Source organism: Trachurus trachurus (genome assembly GCF_905171665.1).
Source record: "Trachurus trachurus genome assembly, chromosome: 10".
Taxonomy (NCBI): Eukaryota; Metazoa; Chordata; class Actinopteri; order Carangiformes; family Carangidae; genus Trachurus; species Trachurus trachurus.
In genome coordinates, this window is record NC_139894.1 from 27,395,725 (window position 1) to 27,421,914 (window position 26,190).

The following is a 26,190-nucleotide window of genomic DNA, read 5'->3' on the forward strand; positions in this document are numbered from 1 at the left end:
TTCATCCTAATAATCATATATAAGTACTATGATTAAGGACGCCACTTGCTACAGTTCTGAATGCACACTAACTATCTGTAATTAACAGATCTACTTTTAGCATAATTATAATAACTAAAACCACTATAAATGACCTGCCATCAATTATGATTATAATATCTGCCATCATGGTAATTATACAATCAGAGGGCCAGTTAAAAGGGAATGAGAGGAATTGCTATCTTTTCATTAACAGAAAATATCTCACGGACTCTTTGATGAGCGCTGATATCAGTGTGCGCAGTAGGGGAGGGGGCAGCCGCTCAACCCCCACTGACTGCTTTGAACTCATCTCTGGCATCATTAGTGCATGATGGTGATTAGAGGAGAGAGGGCCACCATGCCAATTTTCATAGTGAAAAACAAGACAAGAGGAAGCAGCGCAACTGTGCCGCTCATATGCAAAGTGACAACGCTGTCTCCTCTGTCAGTGGACACAGGTGTGAAGGATCTGACGCTGCGACACCTCATCCACTGATGTGACAGGTACAGCTTTACAAAAGTCACAAAAAATACCTGTAATTACCATCACCGGTATTCCTCATGTTTAATTCTGAACAGTTAATAAGTCCGGTCAATTTAATAAAGCAATTATGACTTAATTAATTGCATTAGCATTGAAATGATTACAAAACCTTTTTGAAATGACAGTCAAAGTGTCTTGTTAGAAAGTTAATCACACAAGGGACAAATAAAATTAAAAAGATGCACAAAATGACCACACAGACACACACACAAAGCGAGAAAAAGAGACACGGATGTTACAGCGTGAAAGAGATTATGGTTGGGAGGAAGGAAGGAACAACACAAGCAAGAAAACGGACAGCCATTAAAAAAAATCAATCTCACCACAATCCATTTAGCAGCTGTTCTGTCGATGCAGATCTCAAACATGTCGAGAGATCCTTGACTCCTCACAGACAATGTAAATCAAAACCTCTATGATAACTGCAGCTCTGATCTGAAAGCTCTGGAACAGTTGCTAAATGGACCTTGTGGTGAAATTGTTTTGTCAGCTGCAGTTTCCAAGGTCAAAAGTGGACTTGAACTTCATTTGTATTAACTGTTTTTCCTCTTTTCCGTTGTTCAGTAGATGTTTGTTTATCTATTTTTATAGTTTTTTGAGTAGGTGATGTATGAATGTAATCAGTATAATAACAGTGTCAAACACAATGTGCCACGCTTCCATGATGGAAATGAGATCTGTGGTGGATTTCAGAGAAAAACAGTCATGCCCAGTTCTGTGGGAGAAAAGCTCATTTATGGGAAAGTATCACTGGTACAGAGTTTACACTTCAGCCTGGAAGTGTAAACTCTCTGCTCTACGAGACTCTTCCTGGAAGCAGTGAGTAGCTGAAAGGCACTTTTGAGAAAGAGGGACCCTTTCCCACAGTGTTTACAGAAGGAAATTTGAGCTGTTAGAGCAAAAACATTTAACAACTTAAGTGTAAACCTTGAACTGGAACCTTTTTTAATTCCAATATAGATTGAATGTACTTCTGTCTACGCTGTTTCTGATATACCTGGCCAGCTATTGTAATGTTTTAATATCTTTCTATGATTGGAGAAACATCACCTGCTCAGGTGTTTGTAGGCTACATCCTGTACACAACCGAACTTGTTGTTGTGCATACAGTATTATTGATACCTATATGTATCATTGTGCATTAGCTTTGTTAGAGTTGTCATAATTGTCCCATGTAGTACTTGTTGACTTGTTGATTTTTAATTGATAGTTACTTGTTGGTAACAGTGCTTTTATATTCACATTCCTGATGCTGACTCTTCAGTGTCAGACAAACTGATGAAATGATGATGTTGGAGAAATGTGTCAAAGTTGTAGTTGAATGTTTGTACGTAGTTGCGCATTATCACTTGTCACAGATGTTAGTTTACCTACAGTAAAACCTCAAAGGCAATTTTCTTGGCAATCCCTAATTGTTTAGTACATAATTCATCATATTTTGAAGGCAGTTCACAAATATTCCTCACTTTAGCCCTGGGTGTTCTGAAAAAAAAAGACGATGTGCGATACATTTACATTTGACACTAATAGGAGACTGGAGAGATAAATGGAGATAAATGGGAGCATGGGATATCACCTGGGGCTGGAAGGGTTAAACATCCAACGGAGATGTTACCAATATAGAAAGTGACTGAGAGTGATTGGACGCATGGATCCACTGATGAAATAGTAAATGAGAAGTGGGATGAATGGTGAATGGCTGCGTACAGAAAGAGGGGTTAAATTGATTCCTGGACATGAATGAATCAGTAAATGTCACAGATGAATGTCATGTGACGTACGAGAACGGATGAAGGATTGAGGGACAGATGGAGGGAAAGCAGGAAGCGAGAGAGAGAGAGAGAGAGAGAGAGAGAGAGAGATGAATGAATGAATGGACGGAGCGCTCACCTGTTGTTCGGCCTCTTCCTCGTCGCTGCTGATCTTCAGGTCATCCTCCAACATCCTGCGCAGAGACAAAGAGACACGTGTTACTGCCGCCGTGACCTCCTGTCTGCTCACATTAGGTCGGATACAGCAAGTCATGATCTGCAATTCCCTCCGAAGAACCTCTCCTGGTAAACGGATAAATTACATAGCAAAAGCGGCGCCGGTGGTTCATGTTGGGGGGGAATGAGGCAGTGGACAGTGGATGGAGCACTTCGCTGCTCACCAGATGTTCGGCTTTTTAGAGTTTGGAGAGCGAAGCCAGATTGTTTTTTCACCTGGAAATTTTCTGTCTGACAACTGCTGACCTACAGCCAAGAATTCCTTGGAAACACAGAGGACGTGCTCGGCCGAGATCAGTCTCTCGGTCGGGGCTGTACATGGATATTTTAGGGGCTTGTGACTGGTCAAAAAAAAAGAAGAAGAAGAAAAAAAAAAGAGGGGCTCTATGCGTTGTGTTTGTTTTATCCTCCCGAAGCTAGAGATCAAATTGGAACAATATAGATGTATACAGGCTATAAAAGAGATATACAAGACACAGTTGATAACATGGCCTCCCTCATAGCATCACCTGCTCTTTACCACACAAATTATTCAGTATTTATGTGCTGTGCATTGGCAAGTTCCTGTGTTTTATTGCTTTATATAAACCTTCCACACAAACTACTGTTATTTTAAGCTGGCACTGCTATTGTTATGACAGGTGAATCCCCTAAAGGGATTTTTACTGCCTCACGAACCACTCTTGTCAGTGCTTGCACCGCTAAAAAACACTCCCCAGTGTTATGGTGTTTTCAGATGGGACCGCGTGAGTCGTGAATAACTGAAGCACAATAAGAAAAAGCTTTGCAGATAAGGGGCACAGTGCAGCACGCGGCGATGATAGATATGTTTGAATGAATGAATAATGGATTCATATTTTATTTCATAAGAGGGGGACAGATGGAGAGAGGGAGATAGTGAGACGAGATGGAGATGATAATGATGGGGAAGAGAAGACAGAAAGAGAGAGAAAGAGAAAAAGGAAGAGAGAGGAAGGGGAGCATGGAGGGGGAAAGGAATAAAATGCAACAGAGAGAATGAGCATCTATGAGGACAGATGCAATCAGATGTAAATGAGTTATGGACTAAAGCATCCATGACATGCAGAGCTTCGAAAGCGCAGTATCAAATTTCTACAAGGTGCAGATGCTCTTAGTTGCCTTCATAAAATGGAGACTCTATTTCCTCCTGGCGGAAGGTTGTCTGAGAGGATGTTAATATTTTCCGAGGCCAAATCAAAGCCACACTCAGTTAATGACTAATTGCTCAACACTACGCTGTAAGAGAATTGCAAATGCACATGTGCTCAGACTGCAAAAACAAAATGCACACATAATTTTTTTTCTCTGCTGGCGTTCAGGACAAGCTTTCAGGCCAAACAAGGCTCCTGCCAATGTCTCTGTATTATTGTCCACAATCAAGACTCAAATATTTAGACCAGCTCACAGCCTTGTCTGGCCCCCTCTGCTTCTTGTCTCTTTGTATTTAAATCTATGTTCCCCTATCATTTATCACTTCTTCACTCCATTACAGCAGCACAGCGATCACTGCTGTGCTGCTTTTCACTCATATTTCGCACAAAGTCTCAGTGAATTATTCAACTGCTTCTGCAATCTTTGTTTTGTTCCGTGTGAATTAGAGAATTTTCCTTCTACAAACTATTCAAATAAAACAGGGGGGTTAGTCTGACTGAGTCGACCATGGTCAGGAGACATATGCAACTGGTGACAAGGGAAAACAGACACTGTTTTGTTTCTGGAGGTCATGAGCCAAAAATGTTCAGAACCACTGGTCTTAGGACGTGAGTGCCAGAAACACAAATGAAAGAAGAAAAAAAAAAGGAATTGGATTGAGGTTGAATACCACCACTGTGGTTCATTATTCTGCAGCAGTCTGGAACAACATACACATCTGAACAGAGACTTTTGAGGTCTTTGTGCAAGGCTGCCATTTTCTGGTCATCCATGAGTTTCCATGATATCTAATGACTAACGTACATATGTGGCTGAACTTGCTGTGTTGGATGTCGTTCTAGATTTGTTGCAAGTATTAGATACACTGTGGGCCAACTGAGAAGGGGAGGGGGTGCTATACTAATAATGCTTTGTGTTCAGGTTTATTAGCTCAGGCCTTTCTGGCTATTTTCACGTATATTTTATCATATTACTAAAGGAAAATATTACATATTTATATTGTACAAAGACTTATTGTATTTTTTCTCCTGAATATATTTGTATATCCATGAATAATGTATGCTACATTATTACATTGCATTCACTTGGCAGATGCTTCTGTTCAAAGTGTATGACAATAAGTGGTTTCAAACTCAAATTTGGATTACATTATTAAAGCTCTAGTATTGTATAAAGATAGATGTCTATGTGTGTGATTATAAAGCAGGTCTAGGGTCTGTATTGATACATTATAATAAATAATATGATAAATAATACTGTGGGATTATCAAAGCCTCAATCCACATAGAAATGCACACTATACTCTCAGCCTTAAAACCAGCTGTCAGGATTTCTGTGACTTAACAATGTCACACCACCTGGACTCACTGTCAAAACTTGTGAGATTTGGTATCTCTGAATATTTACCAAAACTCTGGTCTGTTTTTATTTGATTTGTTATAGAGCTCCAGAGAGAAGCCTGAGAGAGGGCATCACTCACTGAGATGGTTAATCCTCCACTTCTCTGTTGGTGTATAGATCAACAACGAATCAATAAAACATAATGGTGTATAATTAATGTGACATTTAAAAGTAAACAAAAGATCACCACTAACACTTTGGCTGGTTATTGTCTTCCCTCCTCTGACTGCTCAGACATCAGGGTTAACATTTTTTGGCCGCCACATGGGGAACTGAACCAACAACCCTGGCAGTGTCAGCGCCTTAGGAGTTGAACAAAGTTGTGAATTACATCCAGCAGTACTGGAACAATCATCAGTGATAATAAAAGTGAGAAAACATGGCATTCTCTGAATTTCTGGGCTGTTGTTCGTCAGCCAGTCAATCAGTCACACACCATTATCACTGCTGCACTGCCTCTGTTAGATCACTTTAGGGCAGTGTTTTTTCCAATGAGGGTGTTGGGACCCCAACAAGGGCAAAAAGGGGGCAAACCTAGGGCTCACAAGAGGTCTAAAAGAACAGCCAGGCAGAAATAACAGATTCCTGCTGCATAAAATTATGTTAATGTTCCAGACAAGGGGAGAGTCTTACTCAGTTATTCCACTCAGTTACATACATGCAGTTTTATGAACATCATGCTTTAGATGAGAATGTAATAAAACTCCTGGAGCAGGGAGGTAGATTGCGCCCTCTGCTCTAATGAAAAAAAATCTCTTAGATTTATTCCTAATGTGGCATTAAGGTTTGGAGCCTATTTAGGAGGGATTACCGTTGGATGAGTTTTCTGTAATGGTCAGACATGGTAAACATTGAGCAAAAAATATAGCAATTAGCCTCAACAGGACAATTACTCTTGAATAAGACGAGGTGGGCCTATTCATTATCCTGAACATTTTACGCTGTTGAGCATCACAGTAAAATCAGAGAATAGGCTAATGGCTGCAGTAAACTAGGCATTGTTTGCAACCAATAACAATTATTTCACCCTAATAAACAAAGCAGCATTTATGCTTCAATACACAATGGGAAAAATATTACACCTTAGGGTATACAATAGTAATCAAAAGAAACAGGCTTATCGGCTTTGGAAACAAAACAGAGTAATAAGCCACAAAAACCTCTACAGCTCCAGCAGACATCATCCTAATGGAGATATAATTAACTATTTAACTACATACACAAAGAGGAGGAAATGAGAGTTTACATGGCAACCTGGAGGTTTAATCAAACCATCGAGCTGAATTACTGCTAACTAATGACTGCCTTGACTTTTTCTATACTTGCATGATTTTTACATCATCTTCTGGTCATCAAGTGTTCATTTTCTAAATGCTGTCTGACACATTTTCCCTTCTTTTTTTATTAGGCTTCATCAAATGTATAAATAATGCATTGTACTTGGCACTTGAAAACTCTCATTAGAGGTAGAAATACAGGAGTTATGATGATGAGCACATTTTTAATGTAACAGCAGACAGAGTAAAAAAAAGAAAAAGAAAACTAAATTCTTCAGATGCAAAAGGATGTAAAACAAAAACCAAAACATTTGGATCCTACTTCCTCTCAAACCCTGAGCACCTGTGTCAGTGAGAGTGAGTGTTGTATCGTGAGATACAAAATCAATGACTAAGCCCATTCAGCCTGTCCGACTGTTGTACAATATGTGCAATATAATACACATTACAGTCATAACTTATAGTCATCTTTCAAATAAATGGCCCTCCAGACCAGATGCAATTAAAAGCATCCCCTTCATTTTTGTTTATATCATCTCTTAGCTGATCTCTAAACTCTTGTTAGCAGATTTTATCAGCTGTAGATAACTAGCTCATTAAGCTAATGTTGGTTCACGAATGCTGTTTCCGGCTGATTTTTTTTAAATACTTCCAGCTGACTTGTTTTTGCAATGAGAGTCTTACAAAATAATTCATGCATTCATATGGTTCTCAAAGACTGAAGCTTCAGCTACTGCATACTTCCATCATCCATTTTGTAGTACCTTGACGATAAAAGAGGATCATTGTTCTTGTAGTGTTTGTGGTGGTAAAACTATAAGAAAGTCATTTGATTGGACAAGAGGCATTCAGTGACTGCCAGTATAGAGTATAATATCACTAGGATGTCCAACTACATGTAACACTATGCTGTAATTATATTAAAGGTCACTAGCTTATCTTTGCTACATTGTGAGAATCTTTTCAAAAAATGACTTGAAAGTTAAATTAAGAATAATTGTCTGAAGAAGGCGGCGGAAAGAAAAGACACCTGGATAATTCAGTGCAACCCTCGAGGTGAGCTCACCAGTCTGGGGCTCTGAGCTGCTTTCAGACATGGCGAAGTCTCACAAATATAAACAGACTTTCATTCCATTAAGATGACTGGGCTGGATATACAGTCTTGGGGCAGTTTAGGGATAAATCCAAACAACTAAAGGGGAGCTCCAGAGCAGCAGCAACCTCTCTGGGCTTCAGGCCTGCGGTTAGCTGTTCATGGAAATTAATGCAGGACTCATATCAGCTAATAATGTTTTCAAAGGTGTTGCAAAAGAGTGCCCAGAAGGGTCACTGTGTTGGAGGAACCAGGACATTCTCCTCTGCCCAGTAGCATCTCTTAAAAAATACCTGAGCAACGGCAATCTGCCTGGTGCAAAGGCCCTGTATCTGCAGCCCAGGAGGACAACAGCTGTGACAGGCAGCTTCTGGTAGGCCACCGTTCCCCTGGGAGTAAACCAGCTGTCACAGATGTTACCCAGGATGTACAAAGAGTCAGGGACATGCACATCTTACACCAACCACAGCCTGAGAGCCACTGCCATACAGGAACTGTCTGATGCAGGACAGGAGATCATGGCAGCGAGTGGGCACAGGTGAGATGCTCTATAAAAAACACACAGGGAATACAGACGAACACTTGTCTCACAGCACCGAAAAGCTGCCAAAACATGACTGGAGACCACGGAGAGCAGGAAAGGACAGAGCAATGAACTGATCAAGCTGTTCAACCACTGGAATCAATCAAAGTCACTGACTCTTGTTGCACAATGACTGGAAATATGACACATGTAGCCTACATGATGTAAAGAACTGAGAGCTGACCAACTGCAACAGGCAGACCTACATAAAGTACATGTAGCCACTAGCCAGCAAGCTACCGTGCTGTTTACATGTTTCTTGGCAACAGTACAGTTCAAGTCCAATGTTGGTGGAGCCAATAACAACATCATTATCTGTTGTTGCTTATTACTGTTTACGTTTTTATTCTTTTGAAATTATTTTTTTTATTCTTTATTTTTTAATTGTCATTACATTTTTCCTAACCATTTTGTGCTCTATGTCCTGTATGTAAATCACCGTGCAGCACTTATAGGTAAAACTTTTCAGTTTTGGAAATGTGCTATATAAATAAAGTGGATTGGATTGGATTACTGTTAAATGACAAAATACATACAAACCAATATCACAGTCGAAGCTGTGAACATAAACAACACGACCTAAAGATTATCTATGACCGCCATGGTGATCCATAATGTAATATTGCTGAATGTAAAATTCAAGTTAGCAGCCTAGTTACACAACACACCTTTACCTGTTTGTATGTTTCATATATTTGGTGGGCGTCTCTGGATTGCTCACTTTCACAAATTCAATAAAAATCAGGATTCTAAGGTCAGTGTGCACTCACTTGCAACCAGGACAACAGCTGGTCAGTGGGACGTGAGGAGACTTGGAAATTATTTTAAGCAAATAAACACATTGTTTGGGTTTTGATTTTGTAAAGTCTTAAAACCATGTAGTTACAATTTCCAAGCAATGACTTCAGTGGAGGTGTTTTAGTGAACTGTCAGTCTCCAAAACAAAATCATTAAGCTTGTTTTGGTGAAGCACAAGATAAATCAGGGTTGCGAGGTGGATGTACAAGCCAAAATTTCTGCCTTTCCAATTTCACCCTGCTATGAATCCTGCTGTAAAGCTGTGTGAGTGAAGTGGAGTGGGCTGCAGCCAGAGATGTTGCAATATGCTCCTGGCTCACGTTAAATTAATGTAGCTGCACTTTCTCGCTCTGATCCACACTATCTTTTTTTTTTTCCCTCCTCCTACTAGCAGTGAATTTCATCCAAGAATCAAGCTTAATTTTACCTGGAGGCAAAAGCACAGCAGCAGCAGCAGCGGGTCAGAAACTCCTTGTTTGTGTGTGTGTCTGTGTGTGTGTATGTGTGTGTGTGTCAGAGGGAGAAAGAGATACTTACGACTTCTGTGGTGCAGTTGGTGGTTTAGCAGCAGGCTTGTTAACTGATACACTACATCGCTCTGCAACACAAGAGGACATTCAAGTATCACTGTGATGCATGTGTCTTGGGTACTGCGTGTGTTTGTGTGTGTGCACATGACACATGGGGCCAGACGTGTATTATTGTTGTCACACTGGAAAACATGACACTCGTCTCTCCTGCTAGTAAAACAGTGTGTGTGTGTGTGTTTGATTTGCTGTGGTTACTGCAGTTTGGGTAAAAACACAATGATACAAATGGGCCTTTACAATAAAATTCATTGCTTGATAAAAAAAACGAGAGCCGCTCCTTTATTTTCCAAATGGCAATACAGACATTTAGAAGTGATATTTGATATTCTAGTCAGCTGCATTTCTTCTTTTCATAGCAAAGGGTGAAAAAAAAACTGCCAGTGGGGAAATATTCCAGCTTTATATACATCACAAACATCTCAACCCATTACAAGATGGGGGTTAACAAAAGAGCACAAACTTCACAAGAGCTTTTGATGATTTGCTGCCAGCACTGGGAGTCAAAGCTACTTGCATGTGCAATGTGCAAAATACACACATACACACACACACACAGTGTAGAGAGAGGCTAGTTATCACATATACTAAAAAAGTGCTCTCACGGTCTTAGTTCTGCCAGTAGGATGATCAGATATTGTATTCACATGTTATCTAAACGCCATATTCAGATGCATAAATGGGGACTGGAAGAGAAGCCAAATAGGGTTTTACAATCATATCTTTATATCTCGTAAATCTCTTTAATTTAATTTTCAGAACAACAATACACATCAGTATCACAGTCTTTTTGATTCATATTTCTCACCTCTGGTTCAAACACCAGCTTCTGATAAACAGTCTGTGCTCAGACACCACGCCACCAACTTGTTAATAAATGGCCCAAATGTGTAATTGACCATGAATGGCACCAAATACAATTTAGTGTATTTGATTATCTGCGTTAACAGAATGAGGACAAAGTCTGTGGTCCTTGAGATGCTTTGTTGTTTCTACTATTAAAAAGCATGGAATCCGCAATCAGCTGAGCGCTTCGTGTGAAATCCTGTTTGTCTGATTACTTGTTCAGATGAACGCAGAGAGAGATAAAAGCAGAGGTTTTCAGACGACCGTCCTCCTGTGGCTATGAATTCATTTGAACATCAGCAGCCTCTCACGCAATCTCTTCCAGGTGGTATTGCCTTTATGCCCTCTCCAGTGTTACTTATCATACAGCTTGTATGTGAGTGTTGATGCTGGGAAACTTACTCTGGGTGTTGTAGCCTGAGGTCACATGCTGCGACTCCTAGAGAGAGAGAGAGGGAGAGAGAAAGCCAGAGGGAGATGAATTGAATGAATAAACCAACAGATGTCATTATGGATTTCACAGTGGTAAAATGATGCCATTACGGAGAATTCACATCTTCTCATCTCCCGGCGTCCACACTCCACCTCATTCTTGAAACTCACTGGCAGGATTAGTGTGACGCTGGGGGCTGAAAGCCTAATTCATTAACTGCTGGGTCAGATTTACTGCCTCTGTGTTTACATTGTTTTTTTCTTTTGATGTTACCACCGGTGACGTGTTCTGCCTAAGATTGAATCATAAAAAGAATGCGACGGCGGAAAAATTATTACATGCTGTTTTAGTTAGGATATTATTGCCACGTCTGAGATAAATGCTGAATGTAATGTTTATGTTGCATTTAATGTGACAAATATCTCCACTATTTACATTACAAGGTTTCATGACGCCTTCTTTGTTTTAGTCGGTGAAACTTTTCCATCATCTATCTTCTGAAGTGGCAATTCTTTAGTCCCTGCTTTTATTGTGTGACAGTCTTTGTTCATGGCTCTTGTCATTTCTTCATTGCATGTCTCAAACGTCTCCTGTCAAACAAACAGTGTGGGTGGTACATCAATGTCATTTACTTGAAATTGCAGTGGATGTACTGTGTACAGTAAATGCACTTTGTTATCACTTCATGTTATTTTTCACTGGAAGCAACAAACCACTTTCCAGACACAAGGCTTTTAAAATAAAATGTAATACAAATGTAACACAATATGTATAATGTTAATTATAGTGGTACTGTAACTTTTGGTTTTAACAACAGCAACCTACAGCATAGACGTTGACACATCATTAATAAATAGGCTTAAACCTAAAAGACAAATGAAGTGTCCTGTTCCTGAAGGACAGACATAAGCTCTTGACATTAATTGCAACTTCTAAACCCTTTAATTAAAGCAGGCTTTATGTAAAAGTGGCAACGATACGTTTTATGCAACTTTGGTAGAGCATTAGTTTAAAACAGGACAGACTTCTGCTGACAAAACGTGTGTCCACTTCCCCACACCTCTGAACACATGATGAGGAGGTGAATAAAACATGCACTCCCTAATTAATGCTGTAATCTCACTGGCTGTCACTTGCGCTGCTGCACAGAATGAGGCAACGGTAATCTGATTTTATCACAGCCATCACCACCGAAGTGGATTTATGGATCAGATCTCATTAGCATAGTGAAGATTTTCAGTGACAGACTGCAGTTATAGTTTCATGATGAGACACCAATAAGGGAAGGACTTTAAGTGAAGTGGTGGAAAAGATGTTTCACTGACTCATGTGCAAATAAAGATGAAGTCAGAGCCGTAGAAGACAATAAAACAGCAGTGGAGGAAGCATCTGTTGCCAGACTTGTGATCTCAAATTGTTCTGTTAACTTGCTCTATTAACTGTTATTGTGAGAGGATAGTGAGATTTTACTCTGGTGAATTTAAAGTGTTTAGAGTAAGAAAGAGAAAATGTTCACAAACCTTGTTTGGGATGGGGAACTTGGTCTGGTCAGCCTTCCCAGGAGTGTGTATGGCTGTGAGAGGAGGAGGCCAGGAATGGGTCATCTCCTGAACACACACACAATGCACATAAATGCAAATGATTAACAATTTTCTGGTACTATAGCCTAAACTATAAAACTCCAAGTAAATGGAAGTTTTTGCCCTCATGTCGAACGTACGCGGTGAATAACAATGATGACTAAAGAGGAGAAATTTTAAGCAAAGGGACGGCTTACGCAACACCTTTGATGCAGAGTAGCAGAGTCAGCATTCAATCAAGGTTGTGCTGAACCGTCCCCATCAGAGTGGACGTTAATATAACTTCTAGTATAAACTGAGAGGTGCATGGGGAGTTGGTGGCACACTGGGGATCAGTGTACTGAGAGTGAACTATAAGTGCAGAATTGTTGAATTACCAAAATAAAAGCTGACTCCAGCCGGTTGCATTACAACTAAGCAGCAGCAGCAGCAGCATCATCTCCTTTCAACTATTCTAATCACACAGTCTGAATACGCAAGATTTAATTAGTTAACGGTATAAACATGAGTGTGTATTTGACTGCGTGTCAGCAATACACCCTTTGACAATGGTGCAGTGATGTTCTGCATATATTAGGAAACATTCTCACAAAGCAAAGCGCTTGCATGAAAAATGACCATGTAGCTTTAGCACATTTTCAGGTTTTCTCTCTCGTTCCCTCTCTGTCTCATTGTAACTTATTTACCGCCAAGAAAATTATAAAAAACATCATTAATAGTCATTAGAGTCTGTGATTAAACAAATGCTGCATTTCACCCCGCTTCACACGCTCATCCAGCAGGTCACTAGGTCAAAGGGCTTAAAAAGTTACGTCTCAACATCCCATCGTGCGTCTCCTCCCTCTGGAGTTGATGACTCACAGTCATCAGATGACTCATGTTTTCGTTTTCCAGTCTGTTAGGAGATGTGTTTATGTATGAGTGAACTTTGTAGTTCAACATTATTCCTTATTCCTGAGTATAATATCTATCTATGTGTGTGTGTGTGTGTGTGTGTGTGTGTGTGTGTGCGTGTGTTTGTGTGTTTCCTTGCTCTACAATTTCAATGCACTTGGCCTTGCTGGACAACTCTCCACTGACCTCATCACATCCCACCTACGTTGTAGAGGAGTTATTTTTGTGTTTTTTTTTTACAGGCAGCAGTCTGGATGATGTGTGTGTCTGTGTATCTATGTGAATATGTGTGTTTATATCTACAAATGTGTTACTATAGTCATTGCATGTCATTTACTCAGTCATGACACAGGACCAGATGTCACTATGACTTTCCAGCCACTATCTATTAGTCATATTATCCATCAGTTACCAGCATTCACAGCATTCAATTTAATACAGAAAACACACAAAAATGTGCTTGTGTTTGTACTGAACTGGCTCAGTTATATACAATATATAGACTAGGGTTAGTAATAAGGTAAGGTTTTATCATGACACACACATAAATATACATGGACTAGAAAAACTAAAAAATATGCATTGACAATATCTCATATCCCACTTCAAAGGAGAGTACCATTACCCTCTGCATAAGCATTGGATTTGGGATGGATAAACATTAATGTTGGAAGGCTTGCAAGTGTTTTCAGTCCCATTATAGCCTTTGAGAGTCAGTCAGGCATAGAAGACTTTGGTTCGGCTGTCCAACAGCAGCTGCAGAAGACTAATGCAACATGCTTTGATAAAGGCAAAGTCAGGAAAAAAGGTCGGCACACTGTGCTAATAGCTCCCAGAAATTCAAACCAAGCGCCAATGAGCAAGATTTTGATCTGCAAGGATCCTGGTCGGGCACTTGGATTTTCTGGGAGCTATCAGCACAGTGTGCCGATCTTATTTCTTACTTTTGCCTTTACTTGAATCTTTTTGATCCAATACCTGTGAAAGTACCTCTGGATCTGCGCACATTACACCCATTTCATTATGCTTTGCTGCAATGGGGGAAATAAAATGATGACTGAAAACAAGTTCATGACATTCCTGGCTCTTCACTGCAGAAATGAACCAGGGAGATAATCTGTCAAACAGCCACGATTATGACTGTGATGGATGATGAGGATGAATCTGTGACCAATAGACAAGATATATGGTTTTTCATATGTCAGCTCTTCCTGCATATTAGGGAACTTCCCCAGCAGGAAAAAAGTTTCTCCAAAACACAGGGAGGGAGGTGGACTATCTTACACAGGTCATCCTAAACTATATTTGAGCCAATACTGTGCAAAAATTAATTCTTTTTTTAATAATACATGTGTATACTGCAGTAATTCATACAACTTACAGTTAAAAGGTTTTTGAACATGAAATATATATATTCAGTACTGTCTATTTGTTAACAGACACTGGAAACATGACAAAGATAGGAGAGAGACATTCAAAAAAAGAAAAGAAAAGAAAAAAAACATCAGTGGATTCAGAATAAATCTTTTTGAATACTACACTACTGTAGTTCTTTCTTTAACTTCTCATTATCAAGTGTTGCCACTTGCCACCAGTAACCATTAGATTAATGCATCATGGCATTCAAGACTTCATTCAGTTTTCTCAAGTTAGACATCCACAGGATTTACAGCAAAGACCTTAACACCAAAGCCACAGCTCCTCTTTTCTGATTGGCTGGATGGTGTCCATGACAGAGAATTAATGGAAGAACTCAAACATTGCTGCCATTGATTGTGTGAAGATAATGAAACTGTAGGTGGTCATAGCAACAGAAAAAACAATAAAACACAATCCTAACCATGAGTTAAACTGACCGCAAATAAATCTGAATGACAGATTAATAGGTGGCTTCACCAGAACTACAACAAGCAATTTTATCACTTTCCACTGGTCGTATCTGTCTGTGCTGCTGAGAGTTTAGGTTTGACTGTGCCGGTTTTCAGATCTGTGTCCTCAAGATTTCTGCTTCCCTTCCAATATCCACTGGAAGGGAATTGAATTTTATTTGTGGTGCCACAGCAGTAAAAGATTATATCTCAACATTTCAAAAGCAACATCTTTTACCATAAAGTGTTGTGGTCACCGTGCGTAATCCACAGACCTCACAGAAGACACAGTAGCAAGTTTTACAGAATATCTCTCTCTCTTTTTTTTAAAGAGAGTCATTCCACTGAAAACTTTCCACAGTGAGGTCTGTGGATTTGTAATCACAGCACCTTTGTATAGGAGAGGCAATAGAAACATATAAAATATACGTATATAATATCATTCTGTACAGCTGGATACCATCAATGCCGACAACATAGCCTCCTTTATTTTTGGAAGGAAGGTCATTTGCTTGTAGTCCGTATTTGATTTGGTTGATGATGTACTGTATATTTTATAGCTTAGATGCTGCTTCTTGTTCATAGACGCCATACCATATGCGATGGCGTGAGGACAGAGAGATGACTCCTTTTATCATGCGGTGGCCCAAATGGTCCAAACACTGCACAAAGACAGCCGAGTCTTTTGAAGTATTGCAGCCGGTTTGAGCGGCTTTGCCTCCGTAAACAACATCGCTGATACACATAGTTACTCTGAATTGTGAAAACATCCCAAACAACAATGTTTCTGTGACAACCGACTTGGAGCTGAAAGGGAAAGATGAACCGCAGGCCCCCGCTCCGATTCACCTCACCTCACACTCTGAACTCCCTGATTTTTCCACTTGACACGGCTAAAAACCACAGACTGAATTCAATAGCGCACCAATATTATTGACAAAGGCTTTTCATGCAGCTCACAGCACAGTATCTGTCACACAGCCTGTTGGCCAGCATATTGATTTGTGCAAGGGAGAGAGAGGTGAGTGACAGAGGGCAGGGAGGGATGAGGAGAGGCAGACAGACAGAGAAAGAGAGCGATAGCTAGGCGAGTGATACGGCAGAGGTGAGGGAAGAGATAGAGACGAATACAGAGAGGAACACAGAGGGTGAGCATCGGAAGAGGTAAACTGACATAAAGCAGTCAGAGAAGGTCCTTGTCTTTATAGTGGCAAATCTTCTGCCTGGCAAGAAGATAAGTGGGGAAACATTTCTGTTTTGACATGGCTCTGAAGGAACACAGTAACAAAACAAACAGACAGGAGAGGGACGAGGGGAAACCGTGGAAAAGAAGAAAAAACGTGCTGCTTGATGTGATTTTGATGACAAGCAGATAGGAAAAGAGGAGGACAGCGAGAAGGAGAGATGTGAGGAGAGTGAAGGAGGGGAGAAAATTGTGGAAAAGATTTCTGCATGAAGTCACCCTACAATAACAAAAACTTGTATAATCATTGACCTGAGCCAACAGATCCCCCTCTCTCTCTCCCTCTGCCTTTTTACTTCCTCTGTTTTTCTTTCTCTCTCACTCTCCTCTGCCCCCCTCCCTCAAAATCAGACGCTCAGGAGAGAGAGACGAAGGTCTTTGTGAGCAAACAGAAAACAGCTGATAATCAGTGCAATTACTCAGTGTGTGTGTGTTTCACTGTGTGTGTGTGTGTGTGTGTGTGTGTGTGTGTGTGTGTGTGTGTGTGTGTGTGTGTGTGTGCAACATACCCGCAAAATCTCTTCAACACAGCTGGAGTCATTTGGTAGGCTGACCTGGAGAAAACAAAGGAGAAAGACAGAAAGACTGACTTCAACACCATTTATAGCAGCATTACAATACATGTGAAACAGCAGAAACAGAGTTAGCGAAGAGAAAAGTAGAGCAGACTCATCCGCTCCACACTCGTAACTTTTCCCTCTCAAGCTTTTTGTTCTCACAGGGCACAAAGGTAGTTTACAGCGAAATTGTAACAGCAGCATATTTATTTCATTATTTCACAAAAAAAAAGTGTTTCATAGTTTTTGAAACAATGGGTGTTTGATTTCTGAGGAAGAGCAGACAGCTGACAAATGTCACTTTCAGACTTTACGAGCCATAGCAAGCGAATCAGGCTAACATTAGCTCCATTAGTTATTAGAAAACCCTCTGTTCAATTTTTTTTAATGTTTCCTGCTGACTGGTATAGATCCTAAAAAACGTTTAAATACCCTCTTGTCGGCTATATACATTCATCATTCTAAAAGACTTAAGTTAAAGCTGCATGTCCCATGAAACAACTAATCCTCATGAGTCATGGAGAAGACATTTTACGCTAAATAAAACTGATCCTGTATGGAGACCAGAGCTGGCGTGTCCTTATCATACTGTGTGTATGGGAAGGGAAACTGTAAGGTGAAACTGTTATTTTGTTGTGTGAGGCTGCAGTGGGTTTGGTGAACTTCCAGGATTGCTTTTACTACAGTGGAGGAAACAAAAGAATGAGCTTGACTTTCACATAATGTTGACCTGTGACCCTTGAATCAACATGAATACACAGAAGGATAAATGATGTGCTCCTTAGCCTCGGAAGTAACAATCCATCATTAGCATGCTAACTTGCTTACATAACCTTGTGGCAGAGCAGATAAACACACCATTTAAACCATTCCTTACACTTTTGCTCATTTGTGCTCGGTTTTGAAAAATGTGAAGTCTTCGCAGTCCAAGAATTGCTTTTATTGCCTTGTTACTGTTCCTACATCCGCGGTGGAGAGGTTTGGTCAAGGTCAAAGCATTCATCAATTTCAAAACATCCATTTAAAATCGCTAATTACTCCATGTGCTGAAAATCGATATTAACACTTTGAAAGTCACAACATTTGTGCTTTTCAGTTGCCTAGGAGAATGCAGAGATTTACAAACACAGAGAAAGGTAATGGGTGATGTTTAGAAAACTGAGATTTTTCATGTTTCATGGTCGAAAAGAGCCATAAATACCTGTGGTCTGGCCGATGCTGTGTTAACTACAGGGTCATTTCAGCTCAACAAAATTCATGAGACTGACTGGAGTTTTCTTAAAGGAGAAAAAGAGACTGTTTAAGCTTAGACATATGCAGCGACTCTGATTGAATTTACCAGCTCAGTGGCTGCACACTGCTAATCTGTGTTAACATGTGCCCTTGTCAATTAAGTCTTTCTTAGGACAGGAATGATCTGGACTGGTGACTGAAGTAACATTATGACAGATGTCTGAGCTAAAAATTTAGACAGGTGTCTAAATGCATGATTCAAATGGCCATGGCAAAACGTTCATGTCAGACAACGAAAACAGAAATATCTGCAAATATATAAAGTTTCTGTCAGTTTAGCTAAATGAATACTGCTGCTTGTGTAAACGACAGTTGCTCTTTTACATACCATTTCTAACAAGCCATTATGTGGCACTGCTCTCAACACATGGAAAGTCATAAGACAAAACAAATAAATAAGTAAACAAATGTCCGTTGCTGAATTGTCGCTTCCAAAAAGTAATTGAAAACAAAATAAAGCAATTGATTGGGCTTGGATCAGTCCGACAAACAGACTTGTTAAAGAAGAAAGAGATGAAGGAACAGCTGGAGGAAGAGAGAGAGAGACTGAAAGACTGACCGTAAAGCTCATGTCTAACATATTACAGCACCATAACCTCTGTCACACACCATTACTAATAGTACTAACATGAACACGGGAACAGTTTAGTAACTACGGCCGGTGAGAAAGGATGACATCACATTCCCCCTTTAAATCACTGGCTGTTAAAACAACAAAACAATAAAAGTGATAGTGTGTGTGCATGTGTGTGTGTATTGTGTGAGGGACTGTATAGGCAGAGCTTGAGCTTATCAGTGAAAAATCCCTGTGAATGCCTACTAGACATGAGCCGTGGCCCCACACAGCACATCACATCACTCCACATCAGCACATTAATTGCATGAGTTAACAGGAAACCAGAGTGGGCGGCTGCAGATGTGTGATTTCCAATGAAAGGTTTGTGGCCACTTAAAAAAAAAAAAAAAGAAGTGTATAAATCTTGCAGAGTATTGCCCCTGAGCAATGACAACATAAAACAGACATGCCACATGTGTATTGTGCGTATTCAGAGGTTATTTGGTCAATGAAATAATATCCTTTTCATTACAGGCTCAACTACACACAAGGTTTAGTTTAGGGTTCGAGATACATAAAATTATAATTTGAATTCAAATCCAAAGTGCAACACACATCATTCGGTGTCACGGAAGCTCACATCGTTTGATGTGCATTGATAACACAATCATACTGAGCGTGTTGCAGAGAGCAGGAATTCATTTTCTGACAGTTGACCTGCAGTTGCATTTCCTGATGAGACAAGATGCGGCCACTGTGTGAGTTTATGTACAGTACATGATGGGCCACTGTGTTACGACAAGCACTACACACTGCTGGTGTGCGAAACCTTGTTAGCCACAACATAACATGCTGCGAACACAACACCTTATTATTATCATTATCATTATCACCTTATAAAGTCCATACAGCAGCAAACAGATGTTTCTTAACCAATCTAGCAGACAACACACCGACATTAGCACATTTTAAAGCTGAACAGTCAGTCTTAGCATGTGAGCAGTCGAATATTAACTTCACTTTTGTTCTTTATCTATCTGCTAAATGCTCCCTCCGCTCTGTGCCACAAGCTAGCTGCTAAATTGGTCTGCCTGCTGTTTGGTAGTTCAGGTAGTCGCAGGTTGGTTTTGGAGCATCTCTTCCTCATCTCTTAGCTGCAGCTGCAATTGGAAATGATCCTAATGATGACAGTCAGAGTGAACCAAACAGTAAAGATGAAGAAGACGTAGAAGTCAAATGAGAAGCTGGAAAAAACTACTCCACAGAGCCGAGGGAAACCACAAAGACAGGTGATTATACATTGTGGGTGTGTCACTATTATCTGACACCCTTTAGGTGATGCACTCATCCTTTCCATTGTCAATATAGAAACTTTTTTTTTCCACTGTGGCATTTAAATAGATGAATAACAGTATCAGTTGACCATGTTGAAGAAAAAAGGCTCAAAGAAATTCCCAAAACTATAAAAGCACGAGCAGATGGTGGAAAGAGAGAAAAGGGAAAATATATCTGACTCACTTCACCTGTTCCTGTGATCAATGTTACCTCACCTGCTCTGGTTACATATCTTACTAATGTTTTCATTCAGTAAAATAAACTGTTATTGCTATCTACCTTAACCGTAAGTCATGAATTGTAAATTACAAATTGCAAGTTGCAAAGTTTAAATTATTCATTGTGAACTGTTTAACTGCAAATTCTGCAACAGTCAAGTGTCAATATACTGTAAATTATAAATGGTCAATTAGCAACAGCCTATTCTGAATTGTAAAATATACATTCCATAAATTATACACTGTAAATTTTAACTTGTCAGATATAAGTTGTACAAACTATAAATTAATAATTGCTGATTGTAAATTTATCATAATAGAAATTGAAAATTGAAAATGGTGATTGTGAATTAAAACTAAGCTATGACATTTACATAATTTTACAAATGTATTTGACTGTGACATTTTAAAATGTAGAAGTACAGTAAAGGCTTTCATCTGGAATCAATGTGCAAAGGCCTTTTGTGCAAAAATAGATACTTCCTGTCATTTTCCTAATAGCTTACTGCTGTAAGGTGCCACATATGATGGATACAAACATGAACATTTAAATGTGACTTCCCACTTCATTTTAAAACACAGCTGGCAGACAAAAATGGAAACACTCATATGATTTCAGGCTCGCTGAGTCTGTCTATTTCTGTCTCTATCCAGCCGTCCATACATCTGTGTCTCTCTGCCTCACTCGTACCATCCCTGTCCATCACAGTTGTGTTTAGTTCACTGGAGCATAACACTGACACTATCAAGGCTTGGTGTTTGTTTTCCTGTTTGCAGTATGGACCCCTGAACCAGAATGCATTATAATAAACAACACACCTCTTAGTCATTGCAAAGACAGACGTCCATTTGGAGCGCAGCGAATAGAAACTGGTTTTAATGGATTCTAATGGACATCTGACTTTGACATGTAATACCTGTGCGCATGTCTCCTAATTGTACTTACTGTGAGATCACGGTTAATGTCAAGGACTAGGAGTTGGGGAGAATATAAAAGAGAAATGAAAGATGAGTGACAGCCAGAGAGGAAGTCTGCAGGAGGAGAAAGGACAAAATTCAGAGAGAAAATAGACAGCAAAGAAAAATGAGAGACAGAGTAAGAGAGAGAGAGAGAGAGAGAGCGAGAGGGTTCAGAGGGAAAAATATAGCCGAGGCAATTACTGATGCAGAAATCCTTTCTCTCTGAAATAGCTGCTGAGATAGATAGACGTCGTCTACACACACCAACCCTCTCTCACACACACCAACTTAAAGGTAGATGTACTCGGGCATGATAGACGTGTGCATGTGGAAACACAGAAACACACACAGTCACATTTAGAAACATGCAGACACACAAGGCTGCATCCAAGAGTTGTTATTACAGTCTTCATTACTGAGTACCGAGTCTGCTGATTATTTCCTTCATACACATATTTATTATTTGACCTATAATTTTTTATCAGTGGCTGTCTCACCAACACCCCATAGGCTAAAATAAAGCTAATTTACATACAGAAAGGAAATAGTGACGGCTCCTGAGAAGATGGAACGAGACATATTTGGCATTTTTTATGGAAAACATTTTAAATGATGAATCAGATTATTAACTGACAATATCCTTTCTGTTGATTAACTAATTGTTTCAGCTCACTGATCACTTTGCATAGTGGAATATCTTTTACACCTGTTTAATGCACAAGTCTGTAAAACAGAAAACATACAGCTGCAGTGACGAAGAAGATACTGTAATGTATGCCTTGACCTGCTTAACAAGACCTCATGAGTCAGTTATGACTGAATGAGTTAATGAGGTAAACTTTTGTAAACAAAAAAACAATCTTCCTAAAACTTATTCTGCTGAAATAACACTGATTATCATCATTATTAATAACTGAACCTGGTGTTAATGAACAATGACAGTGAGAACTGTGATCTGGGAGATGGTGGTTCCATTAATGGTGTATTATGTTTTAATAAGGTACTGCCATTACAAAACAAATACACGGCCCACCTTTTCACTTCCGGGTGTACAAGGCACAAAGCATCCACCCACACTTCAACAGTGTGTGTTACCATGGTTACCAAAACATTCAGCATTAAGTTTTTCCACTTACATTACATCACTTACTTACTGCTTTCCATTAGCAGATGGGTTTAGCTAATAATAGTCACTTCAGCTTTGTATTTGTGCTTTCAAACCAAACACACCTGGATTCATGTGAAACCAAATAAAAGGCTCCATTTGAAAAAAACAAAAACAAAAAAACAAAACTGCAGTAACACATTTGGTTAAAATCTGGTTTGCATAAGGCAGTTTCATTTAGTTAAAGAATATAGGCTACCATATATATTTGAAATACCAATTATCTTTTGAAGTGTTATCGTGTAATCTAAAATGAGAGAAAAGCAGACAACAATCTGATTGACGATTTGCATTGTAATCTGTATCATACTATGATACACATCAATAGCTTTTATGATATTCATAACTGCAGAGGGGCTTTTGTCCTGACACTCCACTCTGATTGGCTGAATAGGTCCTTATTATATTAATTTTCCATATTAGTGAAGAGCCAGTTTACACACAGCGAGCAGCCACTGATACAATTACATAACAAACACATTTAATGTGATTCCACTCAAATGATTTCCTTTTATATGCCGGTGTCTTTTCATGTCTCAAATCCACCAGCGTCTTGTTTCTTTTGTACTGGAATTAAAAATAATTAAGAGGTAATTATAGTAATGTGTTTAAGACTGGAGAAACATGCTCTCCTCTCTCTGTATGTGTGTGTGAAAGAGAGAGAGAGAGAGAGAGAGAGAGAGAGAGAGAGAGAGAGAGAGAGAGAGAGAGAGAGAGAGAGAGAGAGAGAGGGAGAGATGAATGACTCAGTGAAAGCATGTGGGATGACAAAATATGAATTAATAAAAAACACCCCAAAAGACATACCGTCTATTCATATCTACAATAACAGAGAGATGATAACATTTGACTTGGAGATTGGCAGAAACAGAAGATGAAAGAGAAAAGAAGAGATACAAAGAGAGAATGAAAGGGGATAATGAGCAAAGAAAATGAAAGATAAGCAAAGACAAAGTCAAACAGAATCAAATCTGGAGCCTGATGAATGTAAACACTTTCCCCTGCACTGTCCTCGGAGAGCTATTAACTCATCCTCTCCTATTTCTGTTTTATTTTAGCACCATTTTCTCTGAATATTTTCTCAGTCAGACGAGGAGAAGGTTTACTTTGTTGGATAAATTACACAAAGTATCTGAGCATTGTCTTCCGACGCTGCCATCCTTCACACCGGAGAGGCCGAAGTGTGCCACAGAAAGAAACTGTTGCTTTGCTGTCACACACACACAAAAAAAAGTTAAAAGTCAAATGAAAACTGTCAATCATGCAGTTGGTACGATTGAAGTTTTGAGTCGTGTACGGTTCAGACTGGGGTCCAACAGGGTTTGGAAAATCTTCAAGGATTTTTTTGTCCATGGGCTTCTCGTTTATTCAGTTTCATCTGCTCCTTTTATCATCCATATTTCAGCTGTTTACAGAGCTGGAGTGACCGCCATCACTGGGATTACCAGCATGCTAGATAGATCACAAGCATTGCCCTCAGAGGAAAGTGTGTGTGTGTGTGTGTGTGTGTGTGTGTGTGTGTGTGTGTGTGTGTGTGTGTGTGTGTGTGTGTGTGTGTGTGTGTGTCGTGAGGGAGAGAACATGTCTGCGTATGATTACATTTGTGCACTGATATATATGTACTCATGTTTGTGCATGAGGCACCCTGCCTGATAATCTAAAGATGGTTAAACATTTAAAAGTAGGTCTATCACCTCGTGTGCCCTCTCCACACATTTTCATCGACCTCACCTCTCACATGAAAAGTGCGCTGGTTTTGTGTTGTGGTTGTGGTTTGTAAAGAGCACTTCATATGCTAAAAGAAAAAAAATATGTGCTAGTTTTGGTGTGAAGTGGTTTTCATTGTCAGGAATCTGTGTTTCTCATGTTCTGCCACCAGCTCAGATGGAAGTAGTACAACACTGAGCCAGATCTACAATCTCCACTGATTGTCCATGTGCTCAGTGTGATGCACACATTAATTGTACTGTATGGACCACAGTGAACATATGGACGGGCAAACAGAAAGAGAATTTTTTGCTACAGGGGCTAACGTAATAATGGGTACTGTTCAATGGTATTACCATATTGACATGTGAAGTGGAAGTGTTTCATGCTAGAACAATGCTGGGATTGAGATTCAAAATAATGAGTTGGCACGTACGCATGCTTTTAATAAAGGGGACATATTATGGAAATATCACTTTTTTAAGGCTCTTTAACATACTGTATATTTGCCTTCCGGCCCCCAAAATGTGAGAATTGACAAAATCTGTCATGTGCAGGCTCCCTAGATTGAAATCCACGTGGTTTTATGAGCTGTTCCCTCAGTTGTCTTCCAGTGATGTAACTAGGACTCGAATTTGCATTATACCACCCCTACCTGGGACCGGTAGAAGGGGTGGTTAATTTGCATTTAAAGGGACAGGCACTGAAACCAGCTGTTCTGAACAGGGCTGTTTTGAGAGTATGAAAAGAGCTGTGATGTTTGATCCTTGGGGTATTTTGACCAAAGCATGTCACAGATATGTCTTTAAGACACCTGGGAACTATTTTAATTTGTGGAAGGGGGGCATAATATGTCTCCTTTAAATTAGCTATTTCTAAGTTTTGCTTTTATCCATCATTAATAGTCTAGAGGAAATGTTAGGAGTTCAGCACTCATTCAAGTAAACTCTTTTGCTTCTGTTTCCATCACTTATTTTCTTATTACTGAACTTAGCATGCTAGGATCATCTTGTCAGATTGTATTACAGTATCCTGAAGAAAAAGTGCTGCTCCAAAGGAATATTGTAAAAACTGAGACTCTTGGCAAGACATAATGATAAATAAACAGCTGCTTATGCCTATGTTGGCTATGTAACAGTAGAATAACAGGCCAGTCACAGATATAAATTGAATATCTGAGCTGTAGATTAATAACTTCAGTTCCCTGCAATCGACGAAAGCAAAACTTAATGAGATTCAATAAGGGAGCTCAAAGGGTTTTAAAAAGTGGATTTGATCCTGGATTCTAATCTGATTAAACCCCGACCCCAGAAACATTGCTCTAGATACTTTAAACTGCATCTGATATATTCATAAACATATCAGTTTTCATCAACATATCATTTTGGTGAAAGAAAATACCTTTGATTTATAACATTAACAATAATAGCATTTGATAGGGGTGAGCCTGTCACAGGAACCTTGTGTTGTGCATGCTTTCCTCCTGGCATAGTTCACTAGGACATATAAAGAGTTATTGTAATTGATAAGTCAGAAAGCCGTACTCTTCCTCTGCTCTTGTCATCTATACTACCTGCTTCCTGTTGGCCTTGGCCACTATCCCAGCTCGAGCCACTGCAGAGAGCCGCTCCAACATTTAGAGCCTGGTAAGTTTACTACGACTGCACGAACCCTCATACACCAGTTTTCCCTCTTTCTCTCATCTCTTTTCATTTGTTCTCTGTCCCTCCCCTCATCCTCTCCATCCTCTTTTTTCCCTTCCATTTCTCTCTCTCTTTTCTCTCTCTCAGTCTCTCTCCCTCTCCCTCTTCATCTCTTGCTCCCCACACCAAGCTGTGGAGAGGCAGATAAGGAGTTGATTTACCATCCAATTAAATGTTGTCATTGAAACATTGCTTCAAATAAGCCCGTCGTTTTCACCCTGCGCTAATTGGCCTTCCAATAGCATGTGCATGTGTTAGGATGTGTGCGAGCTCGTGTTCGGTGCGTGCGCGTTTGTCTTTTTGTGTGTATCTGATGCTTTACTTAGGACCAGCAGATTCGGATAACACTTTTTTTCCCAATTTAAAA

General features: G+C 39.7%; 1 protein-coding gene across 1 annotated transcript in view; it reads right to left on the minus strand.

Annotated features, from left to right (window-relative positions):
• Window positions 1–26,190, minus strand: part of aff2 (AF4/FMR2 family, member 2) — a gene marked incomplete at its 5' end in the record, with an annotated part of 145,302 nt that overhangs the window by 47,009 nt on the left and 72,103 nt on the right. The window contains 5 exons of the mRNA XM_083980511.1: window positions 2,456–2,510; window positions 9,416–9,476; window positions 10,714–10,750; window positions 12,265–12,351; window positions 16,839–16,883. Of these exons, the coding sequence (XP_083836637.1) occupies window positions 2,456–2,510; window positions 9,416–9,476; window positions 10,714–10,750; window positions 12,265–12,351; window positions 16,839–16,883 (285 nt within the window). The remainder of the gene's footprint in view (window positions 1–2,455; window positions 2,511–9,415; window positions 9,477–10,713; window positions 10,751–12,264; window positions 12,352–16,838; window positions 16,884–26,190) is intronic.